The sequence below is a fragment of the Lathyrus oleraceus genome, chromosome 3, assembly GCF_024323335.1.
Source record: "Lathyrus oleraceus cultivar Zhongwan6 chromosome 3, CAAS_Psat_ZW6_1.0, whole genome shotgun sequence".
NCBI classification, from domain to species: Eukaryota; Viridiplantae; Streptophyta; class Magnoliopsida; order Fabales; family Fabaceae; genus Lathyrus; species Lathyrus oleraceus.
In genome coordinates, this window is record NC_066581.1 from 400,303,234 (window position 1) to 400,322,872 (window position 19,639).

The following is a 19,639-nucleotide window of genomic DNA, read 5'->3' on the forward strand; positions in this document are numbered from 1 at the left end:
AATCATCATTAACTTTGAACTTCCGGCATCCTTGACATCGGAGGCTTCAGCATTTTTCTTATTGACATCTCCTGTAGCCTTTTTAGCGAAATCATCAAAAGGCGCTTGCTCGAAGTACTCATGAACCCTAGCCATAACAAGTCCATTGACGAAGTCTTTAGTGACTTCAGTCATGTTGAAATCATCAGCAACTTTAATAAGGTTCACTTCCCCTGGCTCAGTATAATGGACCTTAGCTACCTGTAGAGGATCGGAGTCGATCATCATCTGGCTCTATGTTTTGTCTCCGAACTTGAGTGTTCCTTCCTCGATGGCATTCTGCACAAGATCCCTGAAAAGAAAATATTGAGACGTTTTATGACCCAAAAAACCATGGTATTTGCAAAACCCTCTTTTCTTTCTTTGCTCTAAAGGGGGTACTTTAGCACCCGGAGGTACTATCATTTGACCATCTTTGACTAGTGAGTCAAAAATTTCGTCACATTTTGTAACGTCGAACGTATATGTTTTCTTAGGAAATTTCTCACTCTTTTTAGTTTCGACAGGATTTTTCCCGTTCGAAGGGGCTAAAACTTTACACGCATATGGTGGCCCTTGTGTCAATTCAGCAAGGTCGATCTCATTATCATCGAAGTCTGAAATTTCATGACATGAACCTTCGTCATCATTCCTGAAATCGACATAGGCTACCCTTTTACCTTTATTCTCCCTAGCCTTTTCTTCCTTTAAACGTTCTAACTGTCGAACTTTGTCAGCCAATTGGGCCATATCCCTTGAGTACTGAGTATTTAATTTCTTTCTAATCGAATAGTCAAGTCCCCCAGCAGACATTTTGACCAGTTCATGCTCTAGTATTTGCGTAAAACACCTGGCTTTGAGTAGTCGAAATTTGTTCAGATAGTCATCAATTGGCTCAGTGAACTTTCTTCGGACACTAGCCAACTCTTTCAAACTTATCTTCGTTTTCCACATGTAAAATTGCTCATGGAACATTCCTTCCAGTTGGTTCCAAGTGTGGATCGAATTTTGGGGCAAGGTTGTGAACCATGTGAAAGCATTCTTTGTGAGAGAACTTGGAAAAAATTTCATCCTAAGGCTCTCATTATGTGACATATCTTCATCCTCGATTAAATATCTCACCACATGCTTAACAGTAGACTCAGTAGTATCCCTAACAAACTTGGTGAATTTGGGGATTTTGGTCCTGAGGGGTGCTTCTGCTTGTAAGATATACTCTGCTAAAGGCGACGTATAATTTGTCCTTCTAAGGCCAAAATTTACCCTGTTTCGAACCATGATTCTTTCGACTATAGCTGCTAGGTTATTATCTGTTGCCACATTGTCATGTCGAACTTGACGTATGATGTCATCAGCATTTTGGTTTCTATTCACCATTAACATCCTTGGTTCCCTGGGTACTTGTGGTTCGATCCTAGGGGGTACTGCCACTCCCCCTTGGTTTAGTGGGATATGGTTAATGGTGAGGTCTTCCTCAAACGTGGCCTCTTGATTCTCTCTTATCTAATCCCTAGGAGGAAGATGTTGGTGCTGAGGTATACCAAGAAACTCAGACATTCGAGCCACCTATGATGTCATCTGTTGATTTGACTGAGTTGTATTCTGAATCAGAGGATTCAGCACAATGGTCAAAGTCTGAGTCAACATTTGAACCATTTCATGATTGCTTTTGTCCATTTGTTGCCTCCATGCTGCCGCAGAGTTATTAGTAAGAGTAGGTAGTTGTGTCGGGTGTCTCAAACCTAAAGATTGGTTGGTTAGACCCATGTTAATCCCAGACCCTTCCACTGGATAATTTATGTTGACCACCGGTTCCGAAAAAGTAGAACCAGTATTCTATAAATTGGCCATCACTAAAGTTGGCATTCCATACGGCTGCTCTCGACTACCAAATGGTATTGAGAAACCAGGGGGTACCAACGGCCTATTTGGAATATCTCTAATTGGTGAGGGAGTATGAGGAGCTCCCCTAGGCCCAGTGTAAGTTAAAATTTGTTCAATATGGGAGATTGAATACGTAGGCATCAAACTGACCATAGACGGAACTACTTCGGACACATGCGTTGTGGTCGTGTTTTCCCCTATCGAGGAAGAAGGGGGTGTAATGTTACTAGTTGATGGATTTTGAAAGTTTTGGGTGTCTGGTGGATTCACATTCGTCATCCTCGTATGGGATTCTCTCCTTGTTCGTTGTTCATCGTTTATGGCTATTTTACCACTTCTTAATAACATACAACGAATATTTCCCAAAAAAAAACTTAAAAACCAGAACTACATACAATACGTAATCCCACCAGGTGTGCCAATTTGTTTACCTTGAAAATCAGTAAATAACCGTTGATCTTCCAAATTTCTAAATTTGGTTACTTGCAGGATCGATCAGATTGATCCTAGGACATGTGCTAAGTGTTTTCGAAATATGGTAGTAAGAATACTCAATAATAAGCGTCAAATCAGAGTTTAAAAAAAACTAATAAAAAATGGTGAGTTTAATGAAAGAAACTTTAAAGTATTTATAAATGATAAAGTAAATATCGAAAGTGCAGGAATCTTAAAACTGTAAAATAAGTATTGAAAGCGGGAAAAAATAGAGAAATCTTAAAACTGCAAATGACAAAGTAAAAAGAGGGTGTTTTAAATGAATAAGTAAGGAAGTACATTTCTGGAAAGAAAAGTAAAGACAAATTTATATTGCTTTGAAATAACTAACAATGGTGTAGACAACGTGCATTCTATGTTTTACGGTTCTTCTTCACACGAATACTTAGTAAATTTACAGATTTTTGTACACAAATTGACACACACTTTTCTAACACTAAGACCCTATATTTATATAGGATCGAGATAACCGCTTTGATGGTTCTCCAATCACATCGAGACACATGGCGCCTTGCATGCGTGCATTCATTCACCATGATCCACGTGCGCTCTCACGATTTCTGACGAAGGCAAAGTTCCTTCCCTTATTTGAATTTTGAATCTCTGATAGAAAACCGTTTTCAACCGTTTCTCTGAAGAACCCCTATGGAGTCTCAGTTGTACGCTTGATCTTTATTCACCTAGCCAAGTCGACTCACCTCTAGCTGGTCGAATACTACTTCCTGGTCGAAAATAGTTGTGCATATAATTTATAATTTTGGTAATTCTTAATGGGCGTCAAAAATATGAGCCAACATGGTGTTGTTGTAGTTGTTGGTTCTTTGTTGCGGTTTTTGTTGACGTTGTTGTTGAACTGGCATTCTGGCTGGTACAGGTGCTGAAGTTACAGCAGCTGTTATTTGATGAATGCACAGATTTAGGGGGAGAAGAAGTACCCTTGTGCATTGTGCATTTGTGTCTCTTACTAGTTGCATCCATAACTAGTAATTCTGTTGTTTGTTGCACATATTTAGGGGGAGGAGAAGTACCCTTGTGCATGTGTGTATTACTAGTAGCCATAGCTAGTAATTGTTTTTGCTTCTGCTGCTGATTAAACTACTGTTAAGTTGTTTAACTGCTGATAGTTTACCTTGTGAACAAAAAGGACAGATATATATGTTTTAGCCAAAATTTGCCAAAGGGGGAGTTTGTTGATTCTAAGTGTTGGCAGCAATTTTGGTAAAACAAAGAGTCTTCACAAGATGTCTTATGTGATGTCTTAACATAAGATATCCTATGTACCTGCTGGAGTTCAAGAACATGTGCATGCAGGATTGTTTCAGAATGCCACATACAATGCCATGGCTTCTGATATTGGATGTACCTGTTGGAGCTTAAATGAAAGACATGTTCATGCAGGATTGTTTCAGATGACATGCACAAGATCATGACATCTGATATGGTTGTACCTGCTGGAAGTTATAAAAGGAATTATTGGATTATGCAGGATTTTTCCAGGATGTCAGACCCGATGTCATGACATCCTGTACACAGAACATTCAGTATGAATGTCTGGTGTTTTGTGATTGCACAATTAATGGCAATCTTTGGATGATTGAAGATATGATTAGTTGTCGCATTCAATCATGGATTACAACCAGATTTACTTATTTTCCAAGGAGATCTATACAGCTGTTATAAAAAGATTTGATTGGAAAATAGATTTAGGGTTTTCAAGATGTCCAAGCCCAACTGAGAGCTTCTATAAAAAGGGACTTAGAAAACCTGTTTGAACACACAACCAAGACTGAGCGAAATATAGAGAGAGAGCTAGGGTTTGTGTCTGTTTAGTCGTAAGACTTGTAGGTCATTCAAGTCATCCATTGATGATTGAATTGGACTGATTTGTGGTTGTAATTTGTCACTCTAAAGCTGTTAAGCAAGAGTGTGTGTCTTCTTGATCAAAGTTGTGAAGCAAGATCAAGAGTGTGTCTTCTTGATTGAAACTGTGAAGTATAATCAAGAGTGTGTAATTTAAAAGTATTTTCTTTTCTCAAGGGATTATTGTTTAAAATCACTGGTGTGTGATTGTAAGGGAAGTGAGTGGGTTCTCATATCTAAGAGTGCTTAGGTAGAAATTGCACAGGTAGAGATTTGGTGAGAAAGACTGTAACTTGTTGAAGTGTACGGAGAGTCTTTGAACTAATTCTATTTTAGTGAATTTCCTTCCTGGCTTGGTAGCCCCTAGACGTAGGTGAGTTGCACCGAACTGGGTTAACAATTGCTTGTGTTTTTTGCTTTACCATTCTGTTTTTGTTTATCCATTGTGTATTACCAGATATTAGTGTCGTGACATTAACTTCGACATCTTATATCTGATACCAGAATTTTAGTATAGAAACCCACTTTCCCTTTGGACTTTAAATCAAGTAACATCAATAAGCAAGTAGCAAAATGAAGAGCAAGGCATCAAATAAAGATAGCCACATCCAAGCAAGCAACTTCATGGTCTTCTTCTTCTCATGTACAAAAGACATACTCCTCATTAGGCACAGATTCAAAGTAACAGTTGTATCAAGACCATGTAGAAGATGAATTCATATGGATCCCAATACTTACATCAGATGAAAACTCAAATCACAATAACTTGGTCTCAGAAATGTTGGCATTGTCCAAGTCCTTTTGCATAGGGAATGTTGCCTAATTCTAAGTCCAAAAGCTCATATCAAACCCAATAGTTCACACAAACATTTTTTAGGGTTTTTTTGATTTATTAAGTATTTTAAGGTCCTAAGACCACAAACACAAACAAGATACACAAACAAATATATACAATCACAAAATATGGCTCAAGTGAGCAAAGTGAGAATGACATAAACATAAACAAGTTAAATGATATGTAAATGACAAATGAAGTCGTAAATGGCTTGAATTTAAATTGCATAAAGTAAATAACTTGAAATTAAAAGCAAGAATAATAAAATATAGTCACATGTTAGTTGATTAGATGTTAGTGATGTTTTGCTCTTCAATTGATTAAGTCATTCTTTGGAGAACACTCAACCCTCTATTCACAAGCATGGATCCTTGAACCAATACATCTTCCAAAGGAAGGAAAAAAGGTCAAGTTTCCACATAATACCATGAAAGGGGGGAGACTTACAATCTCACTTACTAGAATGCTATGCCTTTAGGGTCAAAATTTAGCGTTATCTTAAGCAATTGTAATTAGACTTATGTAGAAGTCACAACTATCTGAGGTCGGGCAATGGAAATTTTGGTGTTAATGCATGTTAGAGATATGGTATATTAAACCATACTCCTAAAACATACCACACACAAAAAGAAATAGATCAAAGGATGGACCTATCTCATCCATACTTGTATTGGTTCATCTAACACAAAGTTATTGATGAACCAATTAGCCTTAGGATATTGAGACTTCATTGGTTAATGAAATGAATGGGAGAGAATGGTATTGAAGATGAAGAGGGAGGGGAGATGAGAGAAACACAAATTGGTCATGGGAGGAATTTTATCAAATTAAAGTCATTCATTCATTTTGGGACTCCTACGCTCTTCGACGTAGTTGCCATTTCTGGACTTCCTCCGACAGGAGAAACCTTCGACCCCTATCAAGACTGCGAAAACTTAATTGACTTTAACGTCAAGAATCCTTCGTTCAGTACTTATATTAATTTGTATCATGCTGATGGGGAAGAAGTTTCCGACATAGAAAATATAACATTCTTAGGTCAATGGTTATCCAAGTTCTTCTTCTACTGTAAATCTCTGCAAGTTGCAAAGAGGTTTCTAACACTTGCTAACCAATTGCATGATGGTCGAAGAGTGTGTTTAAGTGAACTCCTATTGGCTAGTTTGTATGAAAGTCTAGGATCTGCTAGTGCCAAGTTAAATGAGTATAAAGCTGGTACCAACTTATTACTATCTGGGCCTTATTGGCTTCTTCAATTGTGGCTCAATGCCACCTTCGAATCCTTTTTGCCAACACATGGAAATGTTGATGAAAATGCCCCAGAGATAGTAAATCGAAGCATTGAAGGCACCAGACTCCTTCAGCTGACTCCAATTGATGATTTTGACAACCTACAAGCTTCCCTCACCAAATACACCTTGATGTTCTTGAAGCGTCACCATTTCTCTCCTTCGATGGCTCCTTTCTCCAGTCGAATCCATGGTCCTTCCTGGTTCACTGCTTCGCTTGAAGATGCTGTGAAGAACGCCAACACAGAGATCAAAGATATATGGCATGCCTTTCTCTTCCCAAGGCTGCTTGTTTCAAGGATCTTACCAGTAAAGAGCCATGTTTGTTTGTTGTCTTATCAACCTAATTTTGTCTCTCGACAATTTGGGTTGTATCAACTTATTCCTGTCTCTTTATTCAATCGAAAGTGTGAGATCTAATGTGCAGGGACTGACTGGAGCGCTCGAGACATTGCAACCCACAAAGAATTTCATGCAAACTTTGCTTAATTCCAATTAATAGCATACCAACCGTCATTCTACTCCACCAATGGGTTCGCCACTTGGTGGACAGATTTATATTCAAAGAATATGTTTACTACTGCTGAACTCAAGGAACGTCTAACGAAGGCCTTTTCAACTTTGCAGGAAAATGTCTATAAGGGTAAGCTTACTCATTCTGAAGAAATCCAAGCATTCCAAAAGTACTTTGAAACTGTCTATAACCCAATGGAACTTGTTCAAACCGTCTGCTATGCAGCGCCAATTTTAAAAGAGAAATTTGAAAAACACATTGCCAAAAAGAAATTTCCTAAAGTTGTAAAACCTGAATTTAAATATGATTTGGCCTTTGAGTGCGAACCACCCAAATTTCCAAATTTACCCAGTGCAGACTTTGCTCTATCATTTTTTCCCCTTACCCAAATTGGTTCACATGTGGGGACATCTTTAATGAACTGAAAAATGACCAACAAAAACCTGCCAAAAGAGTAGTTGCAACCAAACATACCTTAGACAGTTTCAAAGGCTTTCTTCACTTTGATTTGGATTCAGTGAGAATTACCTCTCCGACATGTGAAGGTGTGGAATGTTTGTATTTCTTGGTTTTACAACTCCCTTTCATCTTTAGCTAATCTTTTAAACATTTGCATGTTTCGACTAACTCACATTCTTCTTTAGTTGTCGAAAGGAATGTGGCGAAGAAAGAGAAGCCTGTGGCGAAAGCTAGTTCGAATACTGCTTCTAAGCCAACTACCTCTTCAAGCCAAGGAGCTCCTTCTGCCAAGGATGTTGCTTCAGAAAAAACGAAGAAGAGTTCAAAGGTATTACATCAAATAACTGCTTTGTCTCTTTCGTATTTTTTTAATTGTTTATAATTTTCCTTTTTCAGGGTAATGGCAAGCCTCCTTTGACGCCCAAGAAAAGAAAAGTCCTCACTGCAAATGTAATTCTTGTCGAAGACGATGAAGAAGAAACTCCTCCAACTCCACTTAAGAAAAAACAGAAAAAGAATAAGGCAACAGTTTCCCCTTACCAAACACACAAACAACAAGGTGTCGAAATCAACATTCTCCCTCCTCCTTCAAAGGAAACTCAATCCCAGCCCTCTGGTGGCGCAGCGCTGGAGCATATTGGGAGCAATGCTTCTGACCCTGAGGCTCAACAGGTAAACTTCTATCTTGAGTGTTTTATCTTTTGATAAACTCCTATTTTATTCTAACACTTTGTTTTTAGGAAAAACCTACCACTCCCCTCATTTCTACTGCTAATCAGAGTGATCCATCGAGCGGCACGAATCCATCTCCTCCTCCGACAATCAGGGTGCTGTCCAAAACAAAGGATCTTCGATTGGAGCCCAAAATCTCGAAGCAGATAATGCCCAGAACGAACAAGAAACCTCTTCCCCTGGTGAAGATGGTAAAAGATATTTGAAGCACGCTGAAGAGAAGGACTCAGCAGAGAAAGAAGATCCTGAGGACACTCCCAGTAATTCTCCTGCAAGAGTTGCGTTCCCTTCAGATTATGCTTACGAGGATGATCAGGATTCTGATGAGATTGAGGGGTACTTTCAGGAAGATGAAGACATGAGTGAGGGAGAAGCTGATCCTAAAGGAAATCAGACTGGAACTGGTAATGCTAATGTCGAAACGGTCCCAAATCCAGCTAATGTTCGACTATCCATCATCCAGACTTCACCTATATCACTTACTGAGGAGGAGAAAAAGGCTTTAAAACAAAATGATCCCCTCAAGTATGTAAGGTTAATGATGGCTCAAAGAGAATCTTCTTCAGAGCAAAGCATTTCTGGAGCTTCGACCCATTCTGGTGCTAGTGCAAACGAAGCATCACATGACGAACTCCTTCAGCAAGCGAAGAAGGCAGTTTTTGATGTAGATCTCTTTGAAGAATTAAAGAAGGATGTGGGAGAAAGCTTTGGCATAAAGAAGCTGATAAGTAAGATCAACATCACTATTTGCCCTGCTGATATAGGTGAAGCCCTTATCGACATCCAGAACCTCATTGACCAAGTCTATGTTGAATACCATAGGGAGGTGGATGCCAAAGCAAAGCTTCAATCAACTGAAAAAGCTCAAGCCACTGAGTTTGATAATGCCCTTCGAACTTCAAAAGCCTCTGAGGAGTTAGTCGCTTCCAGAAAATCAGCCCAAGCAGAATTCGACACTTATACTGCTTCGATACGACTCTGGGAATCTCACATTGAAGAATTGCAGAAGAAGATTTCTGATGCTAAGGCGAAGCAGGCTGCTATCCAAGGCTTGGATAGTACTGAAGCTGATAATCTAGTGAAGCAGAGCGTAGATCATGTCGAAAAGGCTATTGCTATGAATGAAGATATTGCACGCCTCAGAGGGGTTCAAGCTGTTGTTCAGTACAAGATTAGCTTGGCGAAGATAAAGTATGATCGGATGAGGGCCACTATTACTTTTTGATTTCCACTTGTATTTGTTCTATTCGACTCTTGTTCATTTGTAATTTGATTAAGACGAAAGCCATTTTGGCAAAATTTGGAGTTTAAATATCTTCACCATTTTGGCTATGATAGTTCTTTGCTTACTACGTTGTTATGATTTTAACCTCATGCACAAATGGTTTATACTTCTTTAAGTATTTCCCTTTTACTTTTAGAATTCTTCGATCCTCTGTTAGTTCTTCTATTTCGTATGCATTATTTGAAAATGCTCTTAAAATTCGAAAAGGTCCTTTCCAATATGTAGACCATTTTCCTAATGTTTTATTCTTTCGATCCATAGGTAATATAACTTTCCAAACTAAATCATTCATAGTGAAAGTTTTACCTTTGACCCTCTTATTGTATGCCCTTGCTACCCTCTCCTTCTGTCTTCTTAATATTTCTAACGCATGCAACCTTTCTTCGTCCAAATCAACCAGTTCATTCATCATCATTTCCCAGTATAGATCGGATGGAATTTCTCCTTGTCTTTGGATTCTCACTGATTGCAAGTAGATTTCGACAGGTAATATTGCATCATGTCCAAATGTAAGTTGGAAAGGTGTAGTGTTAGTAGCTTCTTTAGGGGAGGTTCGATAAGCCCAAAGTGCTTGATCTAAAGTTTTGTGTCAATTTTTTGGCTTCTTCCCTACATGCTTTTTGATTAAACCAATTATTACTTTATTGCCTGCTTCGACTTGCCCATTGGCTTGAGCATAATAGGGTGTGGATGTTAATAATTTGAAACCCATTTCCTTTGCAAACTCTTGCATCTTTCGACCAGTAAAAATTGATCCTTGATCTGTTGTTATACTCTCTGGGATTCCAAACCTATATAATATTTGCCTTTGAATGAATTCAATGACAGTTTCTTGATCCACATTTACTAAAGGTATTGCTTCGACCCATTTAGTGAAATAGTCAATTCCTATAAGTATGTACCTTTGACCTTTGGATGAATTAGGTCGAATTTCCCCAATTAGATCTAATGCCCAACCTCTGAAAGGCTAAGGCTTGATAATTGCATGAAGCTCACTTGCAGGAGCATGTTGAATTCCTGCATGTATTTGACATTCTTGACAACCCTTAGCAAACTCTATACAATCTTTTAACATGGTGGGCCAATACATTCCATATCTGAAAAGCAACCATTTCATCTTATGGCCTGCCTGGTGTGCTCCACAGCCTCCACTATGTACACTAAATAATGCCAAGTATGCCTTGTTTTCTCCTAAACATTTCAACAGGATCCCTTCAGGGGTTTTCTTGAATAATTCATTCCCCATCAAAACATAAGATAAAGCCCTGTACTTGGTTTTTCTTTCTGTATCTATCGAAGGGTCCTTGAGATGATTAATAATTGGATTCCTCCAATCTGTATCCATTAAGGTATCAATGGCCAGTACTTCAAACTCTTCTTTGTTAGCATATCTTAACTGAGTGCTTTCCAAATCTGTTGGAGACAATCTGGCAGCCATTTCTTTTCCTCTTACTTCGACAAGTTCCTCTAGCTTCTCTTTTGAAATTCTATACCCTGAAGTTATTTGTGCTAAGTCATTAGCTTCTTGGTTTTTTATTCTAGGGACATGTTTTATGTCTATATATTCAAAAAAATTGAGCAACCTATTTGCAATGACGAAGTACATAATCAAATTTTCTTTTATACATTTGTACTCCTTCGTTAGTTGCTTGATTACTAATTCTGAGTCTCCTTTAATTTCGACCCTAGTTGCCCCCAATTCCAACAAAGCCTCAAGTCCTGCAATAAGGGCTTCATATTCTGCTTCGTTGTTAGAACAAAGGGGACCTTCAATTCTATATTTGAGTTTTATTGGAATTCCATCAGGAGAAATTATCATGATCCCAACTCCACTTCCATCCTTATGAGTGGAACCGTCGAAGAATAATCTCCAAGGTTTCAACTCAACTTGAAGTTGAGGACTTTCGACCACTGCATGGTCTACAATAAAGTGTGATACTATTTGTCCCTTCATTGCCCTTAAATGCATAAAGGCTAAAGAATATTCAGTGAGCGCTAATGCCCATTTGCCAATTCGACTTTGCATTATTGGCTTTGATAACATATACTTAATGACATCAAAGTGTGAAGAGACGTATAAATCAATAGGTTTTATATAATACTTGAGTTTAGTACAAGAGAAATGCAAACAAAGACACAACTTTTCTATTGAAGTGTATCTAGTTTCTGCATCGTTTAAAACCCTACTAAGATAATAAATGGCTCTTTCAACGCCATCTTCATTCTCTTGTGCCAACATGCTACCTATAGTAGTGTCGGAAGCTGATATATACAGTCTCATAGGCTTCTTTCCACATGGTGGTGCCAAGATAGGAGGATTCGTCAGATAATGCTTAATCTTGTCGAATGCCTTTTGATGTTCATCATTCCATTCGAAATTCCCTTGTTTAAGGCGTAGGAGGGGAGAGAAGGCTTAAGTTCGACCACTTAAGTTTGAGATGAATCTTCTCAGGAAGTTTACCTTTCCTAATAAGGATTGCAATTCTTTCTTAGTTGATGGTGCTTTGGTCTCCATAATAGCCTTTGTCTTATTCTAATTGATTTATATCCCCTTTTTATAGACCACAAAGCCTAGAAAATCTCCAGTCTGCACAAAGAATGCACATTTAAGAGGATTCATCTTTAAGCCATGTTTTCTCATTCTTTCGAATGATTGGCTGAGATGGGTTAGATGATCTTCGTCTGATACAGATTTTATCACAATATCATCTATGTACACTTGCATAAATGTCTCTATATAATCATGGAATATAGAGTTCATTGCTCGCTGGTATGTTGCCCTAGCATTTTTTAAACCAAAGGGCATAACTATCCACTCATAAGTGCCTATTGCCCCTGGACATCGGAAGGCTGTTTTAGAAACATCCTCTTCTGCAATGAAAATCTGGTTATAGCCAGAATATCCATCAAGCATGCTAAGATATTCATAGCCTGCAGCTGAGTCAATCAGCATCTCTGCCACAGGCATTGGATACTCATCTTTAGGAGCTGCTGCATTTAGATCACGAAAATTTATACATACTCTTAAAGAGCCATTTTTCTTGATAACAGGAACTATGTTTGCAATCCATTCGACATACCTTGTGGTCCTAATGAAATTGCATCGAAGAAGTCTTTCGACCTCTTTTTTTATCTTTGAAAGGATCTCTGGGGCAAATCTCCTTAGAGTCTCCTTGATGGGTTTCTTGCCATCCTTGATAGGCAACTTCAATTCGACCAAGTCCCTCTTCAAACCAGGCATCTCGTTGTAGTCCCAAGCAAAGCAATCTTTGTTTTCTCTTAGCAATTCAATTACTCTTACTTTCAACTTGGGGTCCAATTTAGTGCTGATGTAGGTGATTCTTTTTGTACTCCCATTTCCAAGACAATTTCTTCAAGAGGATCTTGCACTAACATCTTCGCACTCGACGTCACTGGATCTTTTTCGAATCCCAGAGGCTCTTCGTCATAGATGGCATCTAACCTTTGTTCTGTTAGTCCCACAGGTACCTGTTCGTCAGGGGGTTTTGGTTTAAGGTATTCCCCAGGTCATGTATTATAGATTTCACCATTTGTGGCTTTATCAGCCATGTTAGTTATCTCGGCTTCGAGAGCCGCTTTTCTTTTGTTCTCAGCCATGTAGGCCGAAATCTTTACGAAAAAAGAAGACTCGGGCATAATACAGGTCTTCATCCCAGCCTGTTGGCCGTATTTCAGACGATTCCCCTTCTTCTGGGTCCCCCATAATCTCCCTATCCCACTGAAAGCCATTGGGATGTAGCGTCAAGAAATACAAAGCATTTTTATTTGGGGCGTAGCCTTCTTCAGCTGGGTGGCATGGCCCTATATGAGCCAAGTTCCTATCGAAGTTCTTCTTGTCTACATGGTTCACTTCTTCCATGAAGTAACTTTGGTCAGCTTCAACATTTTCTACTACACCATCTTCTCTCCAGATGGATATCCTCTGATGCATGGTCGAAGGAACTGCCCCTATTCCATGTATCCATTCCCTTCCTAGCAGCAAATTGTAATTCGCCTTCGCAGGTACCACCATGAACATTGTTGGTCTTGTGATTGATCCAACAGTCAGATCTACTTGGATGACACCCAGAGTCTGTCCTATCTTACCCTCATAGTTTGACAATACCATATTGTGAGGTTTGACATCAGTGTCGAACATACCTATCTTTTTCAACATGAATTGGGGCATCAAATTGACTGTTGCTCCTCCGTCCACCAGAACTTTATTCACCCCCACATGTCCAACTTTAGCTCTAATGTATAGGGGCTTGAGGTGGTTCTGCATCCCTTGGTGACGCCTTTCAAAAAGAGCGTTCTGCTCTTCGACAGCGCCGTTGTTGAGAACATAGTAGCACACAGGTTTATGCTTCGCCATCTCCACATCATCTGCTTCCTCATTATCTTCAACCTCCATCTCTTGATTATATTCGTATGGCAGAACTGAGACCATATTGCAATTCATATTAACAGATGACACTCCGTCGGACTCAAAGTCGTCAGTGAGCATTTCTTCCTCTCTTACTTGTTCCTCCTGAACTTTCTGATTTTTATTTTCATCTAGAAACAACTTCCTTCCTACAGGTGGTTTGGTCGAATTTATGACATTTGGGGGAACCTTGACGTTGCTGGATTCTCTAATCTCCCTTGAAGTCATCTCTCTTTCATCCTTCCTCAACCTCTGATGTCTTCTCCACTGGGATCTTGACATAGGATTCTTTCCTTTGTAGTTCTCCAGTCTGATAGCCTCTCTCTTAGATGCCTGGAACTGTTTTCTATAGGCCCAAGAGGTTCTTCCTCCATCCTCAAAACTTCTCTACTTTCCTTTCTTCGACCCCGCCTGAGTCCATTTGTCCTCAGGGACTTCTGCTGGAAGTTTAAACATAAATCTTTTCGCCCTTGGGTGAGGGATGTCTGGCCTCCTAGGAACTCCTCTCTTGTCGAAGATGTACATATTCGGGTTACCTCCATGTCCGTCCCAACCTTGGTTAGATGGGATTCTCTCGAACGCTTCGGCTAATTCTCTATTGTACACTGCCCCACATCTGGGACACATCAAGCATTTTGTTTCGTACTTGTAGCAACGCACAATAAAACCAAGAAGGCTTTCTCCAGGCTTGGGATACACCTTATGTAGTTGGCTTTCCTTCCTCCAGTTTCTCTTAGTCTTTGTTCATTGCCATCTTTCATAGTCCTCGGCCACCCTTCGACATATCTTGATGCTACACCTTGGGCACAACAACATGTCAGAATTTCTTTTCTGACGTCTCCAAAGGTATTCACGTAGGCTTTCATTGGCTTTGGGATAGCCAAACTGCATCCCCTCTTACTCCATCTTCAGACATTTCTCCACTTCCTCCATTTCTGGGGGGTTGGTTCAGATCCACCATGTTGACACCTAGATTGGCGCCATTAGTGATTGAAATTTCCTCAAATTTCTTCCTTAGGCCCTCAGTAGCCTCAGTTGCCTTCCCATTAAGACCTTCAGTGGCCCTTGGTTCGACATTAGCAACCTGTTCACCTTTGACAGAGATTCCAAAGGGAACATCGTTATTTAGGCCATCAGTAGCCTACTTTCCATCTAGCGCATAGCCTTCAGTTCCTGCCTCCTTCACAACCTCCATTTCCCCTATGTCAATCATGTTGATTTTGACAGGTTCAGCATAATTTGTGTCAGCAATGTTGAGGGGATCAGCATCAACCTTCATCTGGTTGTTCCCCTTGTCAGCGAACTTGAGGCGGCCATCCTTAATTGCATTCTGAATAAGATCCCTGAAAAGAAAGCACTGTGAGGTTTTATGGCCTAAAAAATTGTGGTATTTACAGAAGCCTCTTTTCTTCCGTTGTTCTAACGGGGGAATTTTGGTATTATGAGGCACTATCATTTGGCCATCTTTTACTAATAAATCGAAGATTTCGTCACATTTGGTAACATCAAATGTGTAAGTCTTTTTAGGAAATCTATCATTCTTTTCAGTTTCGACAGGGTTCCTGCCATTCGAAGGTGTAAGTAATTTACAGGCATAAGATGGTGCTTCTTTTAATTTAGCCAAATCTACTTCGAATTCCTCAAGACCATAAGGGTCATTAGAGACTTCAGACTCCCCATCTTCGAATTCGACATAAGCAACCCTTTCCTTCTTATAATTCTTATTTGCTCTGGCCTTTTCAACTTTTAAACGTTCGACTTGTCGAACCCTGTCTGCTAATTGGGCCATATCTCTTAGATATTGGGTATCTAACTTTTTCCTAATGGAATAGTCTAAACCTCCAGCGGCCATTTCGACCAGTTCATGCTCAGGCACTATTGTGAAGCATCTAAATTTCAACAAACGGAACCTATTCAAATAATCATCTATAGGTTCAGTGAATTTTCTTTTGATACTGGCTAATTCCTTAAGACTTATCTTAGTTTGGCCCATGTAGAATTGTTCATGAAACAATCTTTCCAAATGAGGCCAAGTATCTATGGAATTTGGTGGTAAAGTTGTGAACCATGTGAAGGCATTCTTCGTTAAAGAACTGGGAAAATATTTCATTCTTAGGTTCTCACTATTCGCCAAATCCCCTGCCTCAGTCATGTATCTGGCTATGTGTTCTATAGTGGATTCACTAGTGTCCCCCGAGAATTTGGTGAACTTAGGGATTTTACAACCCCTTGGTAATTCAGTTTGTAGGACGTATTCTGATAAAAGAGAGGAATAATTTGGCCGTCGAAGTCCCGTATTCAGACCATTATGGGCCATGATTCTCTCTATCATAGTAGTTAAGTCATTTTCCATCATGTTTTCTCGCCTAACCCTATGAATTACTTTGTCTGCATCCTGGTCTCTATTAACCATTATTACTCTCCTGGGTTGTTCTTCAGAGACTTCCCATCGAATTGGCTGTTGTTCTAATCTTGCCCCCATGACCCTGTCAGGCGCTTGTCTTGGTGGTCGAACCTGATTTATAGTTGGTTCTTCTTCCTGGATTATAACCTGTTTTGGTCTGCGTCGAACAGAGGACTATGGGGCGCCTAGGAAATTTGCTATGCGTCCCATCTGCACTGACAGTTGTTGGTATGTTTGGACATTGTCATTGTTAGTCCTATTCACATTCTGAATTAGGGGAGAAAAAATGGTATTCATTTCTCTGGCATGAACTCCTACCATATCATGGTTACTGGCATCCATTTGTTGTCTAAAGGCTTCCTGGTTATTCGTTGTAAGGGTAGGTAATAGGGTGGAGACTCCTTGTGATTGGGTATTTTGACCTACATGGTTCATGCCAGAGCCAGAATTTTGAATTGGCGAAATAACCGTATTATGGGGTTGAGTATATAAGGAAGAATTATTTTGAAGTCCCGCCATGGCAGTAGATGGCTTTCCATATGGGTATTCTCTCAAAGGCCTGAAATTCTCAAATCCTGGTGGCCTATGGGTTGAAATTGCAAGAATGTCTGCTACGCTTGACATAATAGGCATTGTTGTCGAATTATGCAAGGCCATGGATCCAGATGTTGGTATGGCCTGTGCACTAGGGATCTCAGTGGATGCATCAATTGAATTTGCTCCGATTGTGCCTGTTCCCTGGGGAGGAAATTGTTCCCCTTGACTGGTTGTATTAACTATCTTTTTTGTGTTTTTTCTTTTGGTTATAGGTTGCGAATTGTTGGCTATCTTACCACTTCTAAGGATCATGCAACACTATGATTTTAAACCAAAAGAATAACAGCAATTGTGTATTGTAAAAGTAAAGTAAACTATTATAATTAACAGTTCTTCTGACACCGTCCCACCAGGTGTGCCAATTTGTTTACCAGTTATTTCTGACAAACAACCGCTAGTCCTCCAATATTATAAATCTTGGTAACTTACAGGATCAACTAGATTGATCTTAGGACATGTGTCTTAAGAACTATTGTTATGGTAATTTGACTCATGATTAAGTTTGTTTCTGGTTTGTGAATGGTGAAAGGTGTTTCGAAAATAATTCTAAACGAAATTTATGACTTTATAGACAGAGTAAATGGCAGTAATTCTTGTAAAAAGGGTTTTTTAAGATAACAACAGTAATCGGCGAAAGTGAAAATAAATAAATTGAAGTAAAAGGCTTTAAGTTTGAAAAGTGCTGGAAATGAATGTTTGGCGAAATGTAAATGTGAAGGGAAAAGTAATGATGAAATATTGAAAATAAGGGTAATTCGACAGAAGAAAAGATAGTAAAATGGTTTTAGTTTAAATAACTTTGCATAAAATAAATAACATGAAACGAAATCATGGTGTTCTTCATACATACATTTTCAGCAAAGACTATTTTCTCTCACTCTGGTACTTTGAGTGTTTTAGTGAATTTTTATATATCTGTTTGAACACACTGAAATCTAAAGCTAAGACTCCTATTTATAACAATTCGACCCTAACGGTCTCTAGACAGATGACTGCCACGTTCGATATTTTCAAGCGTTGCGTGTCTCAGATGCTTCCACGCGTTGGCCTGACGAAACTGCTTCGTTTGAATTTCAAATCTTTCCCTCTTGAAGCTTAGAATCTATCAAACGCCTACGTCGAAGAGAACTTGTGGAGACCCAAAAATATTCTAAGTCTCAAGCTTCGACAAGAAAGGTCCTTTCTCCCAAGAAAAGGATTTAATAAATAGCTTCGACACAACCATTTTTATTTGTTCTCCAAAACATAACACTTTCAAAGAACTTCACCTAATTGTCGAAATCTCCAGCTAACACCATCATGGCGGTCAATCGTGCAATCTCATCCTTCAGCTCTTTGTTCTCTTGTATCAAATGCTCCATAATTCTGGGTTGATTGGCACGAGTGTTGTATTGGTGAGTCAGCTTGGCTGAAGCACAGAAGAATAACCGATAAGACATCTAGTGGAAGAAAACCTACTATGCAAATGATGCATGAAAATGAAAAGTTTTTCTTTGTTTAATTTCAAGGAACATGTTATTTTATTTACAAATATATAATAATAACAATTTGATTGACCATAAAAATCTCCTTTATTCATAAAAATTGGAAGGATTACACTGAGTACAATTTCAGAAACCAAAGTACAAATACAAGAGAAAAGGAAACTAATCATCCTAAGGATCCCCTAGCAACAATGTCAAATGATCTGCCTGTTGGTGCGTACTTCCTTCGGATGCGTCGAATCTCAGTCTCACAAGATGTCTTCATCTGAGCTTTCTCAAGAACAATCTGATCAACGATCTTCTTCCAAACACCGGAAGGTTGAGGCATACTAGAGGAAGTTGGATCATATGGCTATCTCTGTCTCTTCACTTCTTGGTCTTCAAGAAGTTCAATAAGCGCATATTTGTCCTTCGACTCAAGCTGCAACTCCTCATGCTTTCAGCTTAAAGCATGGAACCTCTCTTCCCACATATCTCTCTCTTGCTTCATCTTGGCGAGTGCGTCTTCCAACTCCTCTACATCTTGGTTGGGGAGAGTTAATCGTTCAGCCACAACCAAAGAGATAGGTCTCTCACAAGCATACGACATCTTCAACTCCATGGCTCTCTTATTCACACAAGTTGTGTAAGCTTCCAAAGCTACACAGTTGCACGGACCAAGCTCGGATCTTCCTTCCCTATACACGTTATGCCAAGCATGTACCATCTTTTGTTTCAAATGTTGGGGATCTTTATCCTCTTGATAGAAAATACCTTATAACTGAGTGTTATTAGGTTTGTCTCTCAAGGGGAACTCAAGTTAACGATGAGCCAAAGCAGGGTTGTAGTTGATTCCTTCTTGTGTACTAATAAGGGGCACATTAGAGAATTCACCACAACTGTCGATAATATCCACACTACTCAACATAGATTCATACCAAATAATATCATCATTAGTGAGAGCCATAAGTCTCTGAGACCACCGTAGACATTATTTATTCTCCACAAAAGCAAGTGTCTGAGGCAAGTACGAAATAAACCACTTGTATAGAAGAGGAACACAACACACAATAGTCCAACCACTTTTAGAATTCCTCAAATGCAAAGAGAAGTACATATCACCTAACAGAGTGGGCACATGATTCCCAATTAAGAAAATTCTAATGGCATTAACATCAACAAAATCGTCAATGTTAGGGAATAAAGCCAAACCATAGATGAGCAACACAAAGATGGCTTCAAAAGCGTCCATACTATCGGCTTGAGCAAAGACAGTAGCTTTCCCTATAAGAAAATCAGAAGTTAACCCAAACATTCCTCCTTTCTTCACCCAATGAATCTCAATCTCATACTTCTTCAGATGAAGAGCTTCAGCTAT

The 19,639-nt window shown here is 39.2% G+C and overlaps 3 protein-coding genes across 3 annotated transcripts; 1 reads left to right on the top strand and 2 right to left on the bottom strand.

Annotated features, from left to right (window-relative positions):
• Positions 1 to 273: 273 nt before the first annotated feature.
• Positions 274 to 1,395, bottom strand: LOC127131446 (uncharacterized). The gene has a single exon (XM_051060366.1). It carries the CDS (start codon positions 1,393 to 1,395, stop codon positions 274 to 276), a length of 1,122 nt encoding a protein of 373 aa, XP_050916323.1.
• A 5,556-nt stretch (positions 1,396 to 6,951) lies between these two features.
• LOC127131447 (uncharacterized) lies at positions 6,952 to 9,311 on the top strand. The gene is made up of 4 exons (XM_051060367.1): positions 6,952 to 7,288; positions 7,540 to 7,682; positions 7,751 to 8,026; positions 8,181 to 9,311. Exons 1-4 carry the CDS (start codon positions 6,952 to 6,954, stop codon positions 9,309 to 9,311), a joined length of 1,887 nt encoding a protein of 628 aa, XP_050916324.1.
• Positions 9,312 to 14,938: 5,627 nt separating this feature from the next.
• Positions 14,939 to 16,279, bottom strand: LOC127131448 (uncharacterized). Its single transcript, XM_051060368.1, has one exon. The coding sequence runs from the start codon at positions 16,277 to 16,279 to the stop codon at positions 14,939 to 14,941; it is 1,341 nt and encodes a 446-aa protein (XP_050916325.1).
• Positions 16,280 to 19,639: the final 3,360 nt, after the last annotated feature.

Excerpts from the sequence above, each read along its gene's own strand:
- LOC127131447 (XM_051060367.1), top strand. The coding sequence starts at position 6,952 with ATGTTTACTACTGCTGAACTCAAGGAACGTCTAACGAAGGCCTTTTCA. Across the intron at positions 7,683-7,750 it reads AAACGAAGAAGAGTTCAAAG|GGTAATGGCAAGCCTCCTTT; the intron begins GTATTACATCAA and ends TTCCTTTTTCAG. Across the intron at positions 8,027-8,180 it reads CTGACCCTGAGGCTCAACAG|GGTGCTGTCCAAAACAAAGG; the intron begins GTAAACTTCTAT and ends TCCGACAATCAG.
- LOC127131446 (XM_051060366.1), bottom strand. The coding sequence starts at position 1,395 with ATGGTGAATAGAAACCAAAATGCTGATGACATCATACGTCAAGTTCGA.
- LOC127131448 (XM_051060368.1), bottom strand. The coding sequence starts at position 16,279 with ATGGGGGCAAGATTAGAACAACAGCCAATTCGATGGGAAGTCTCTGAA.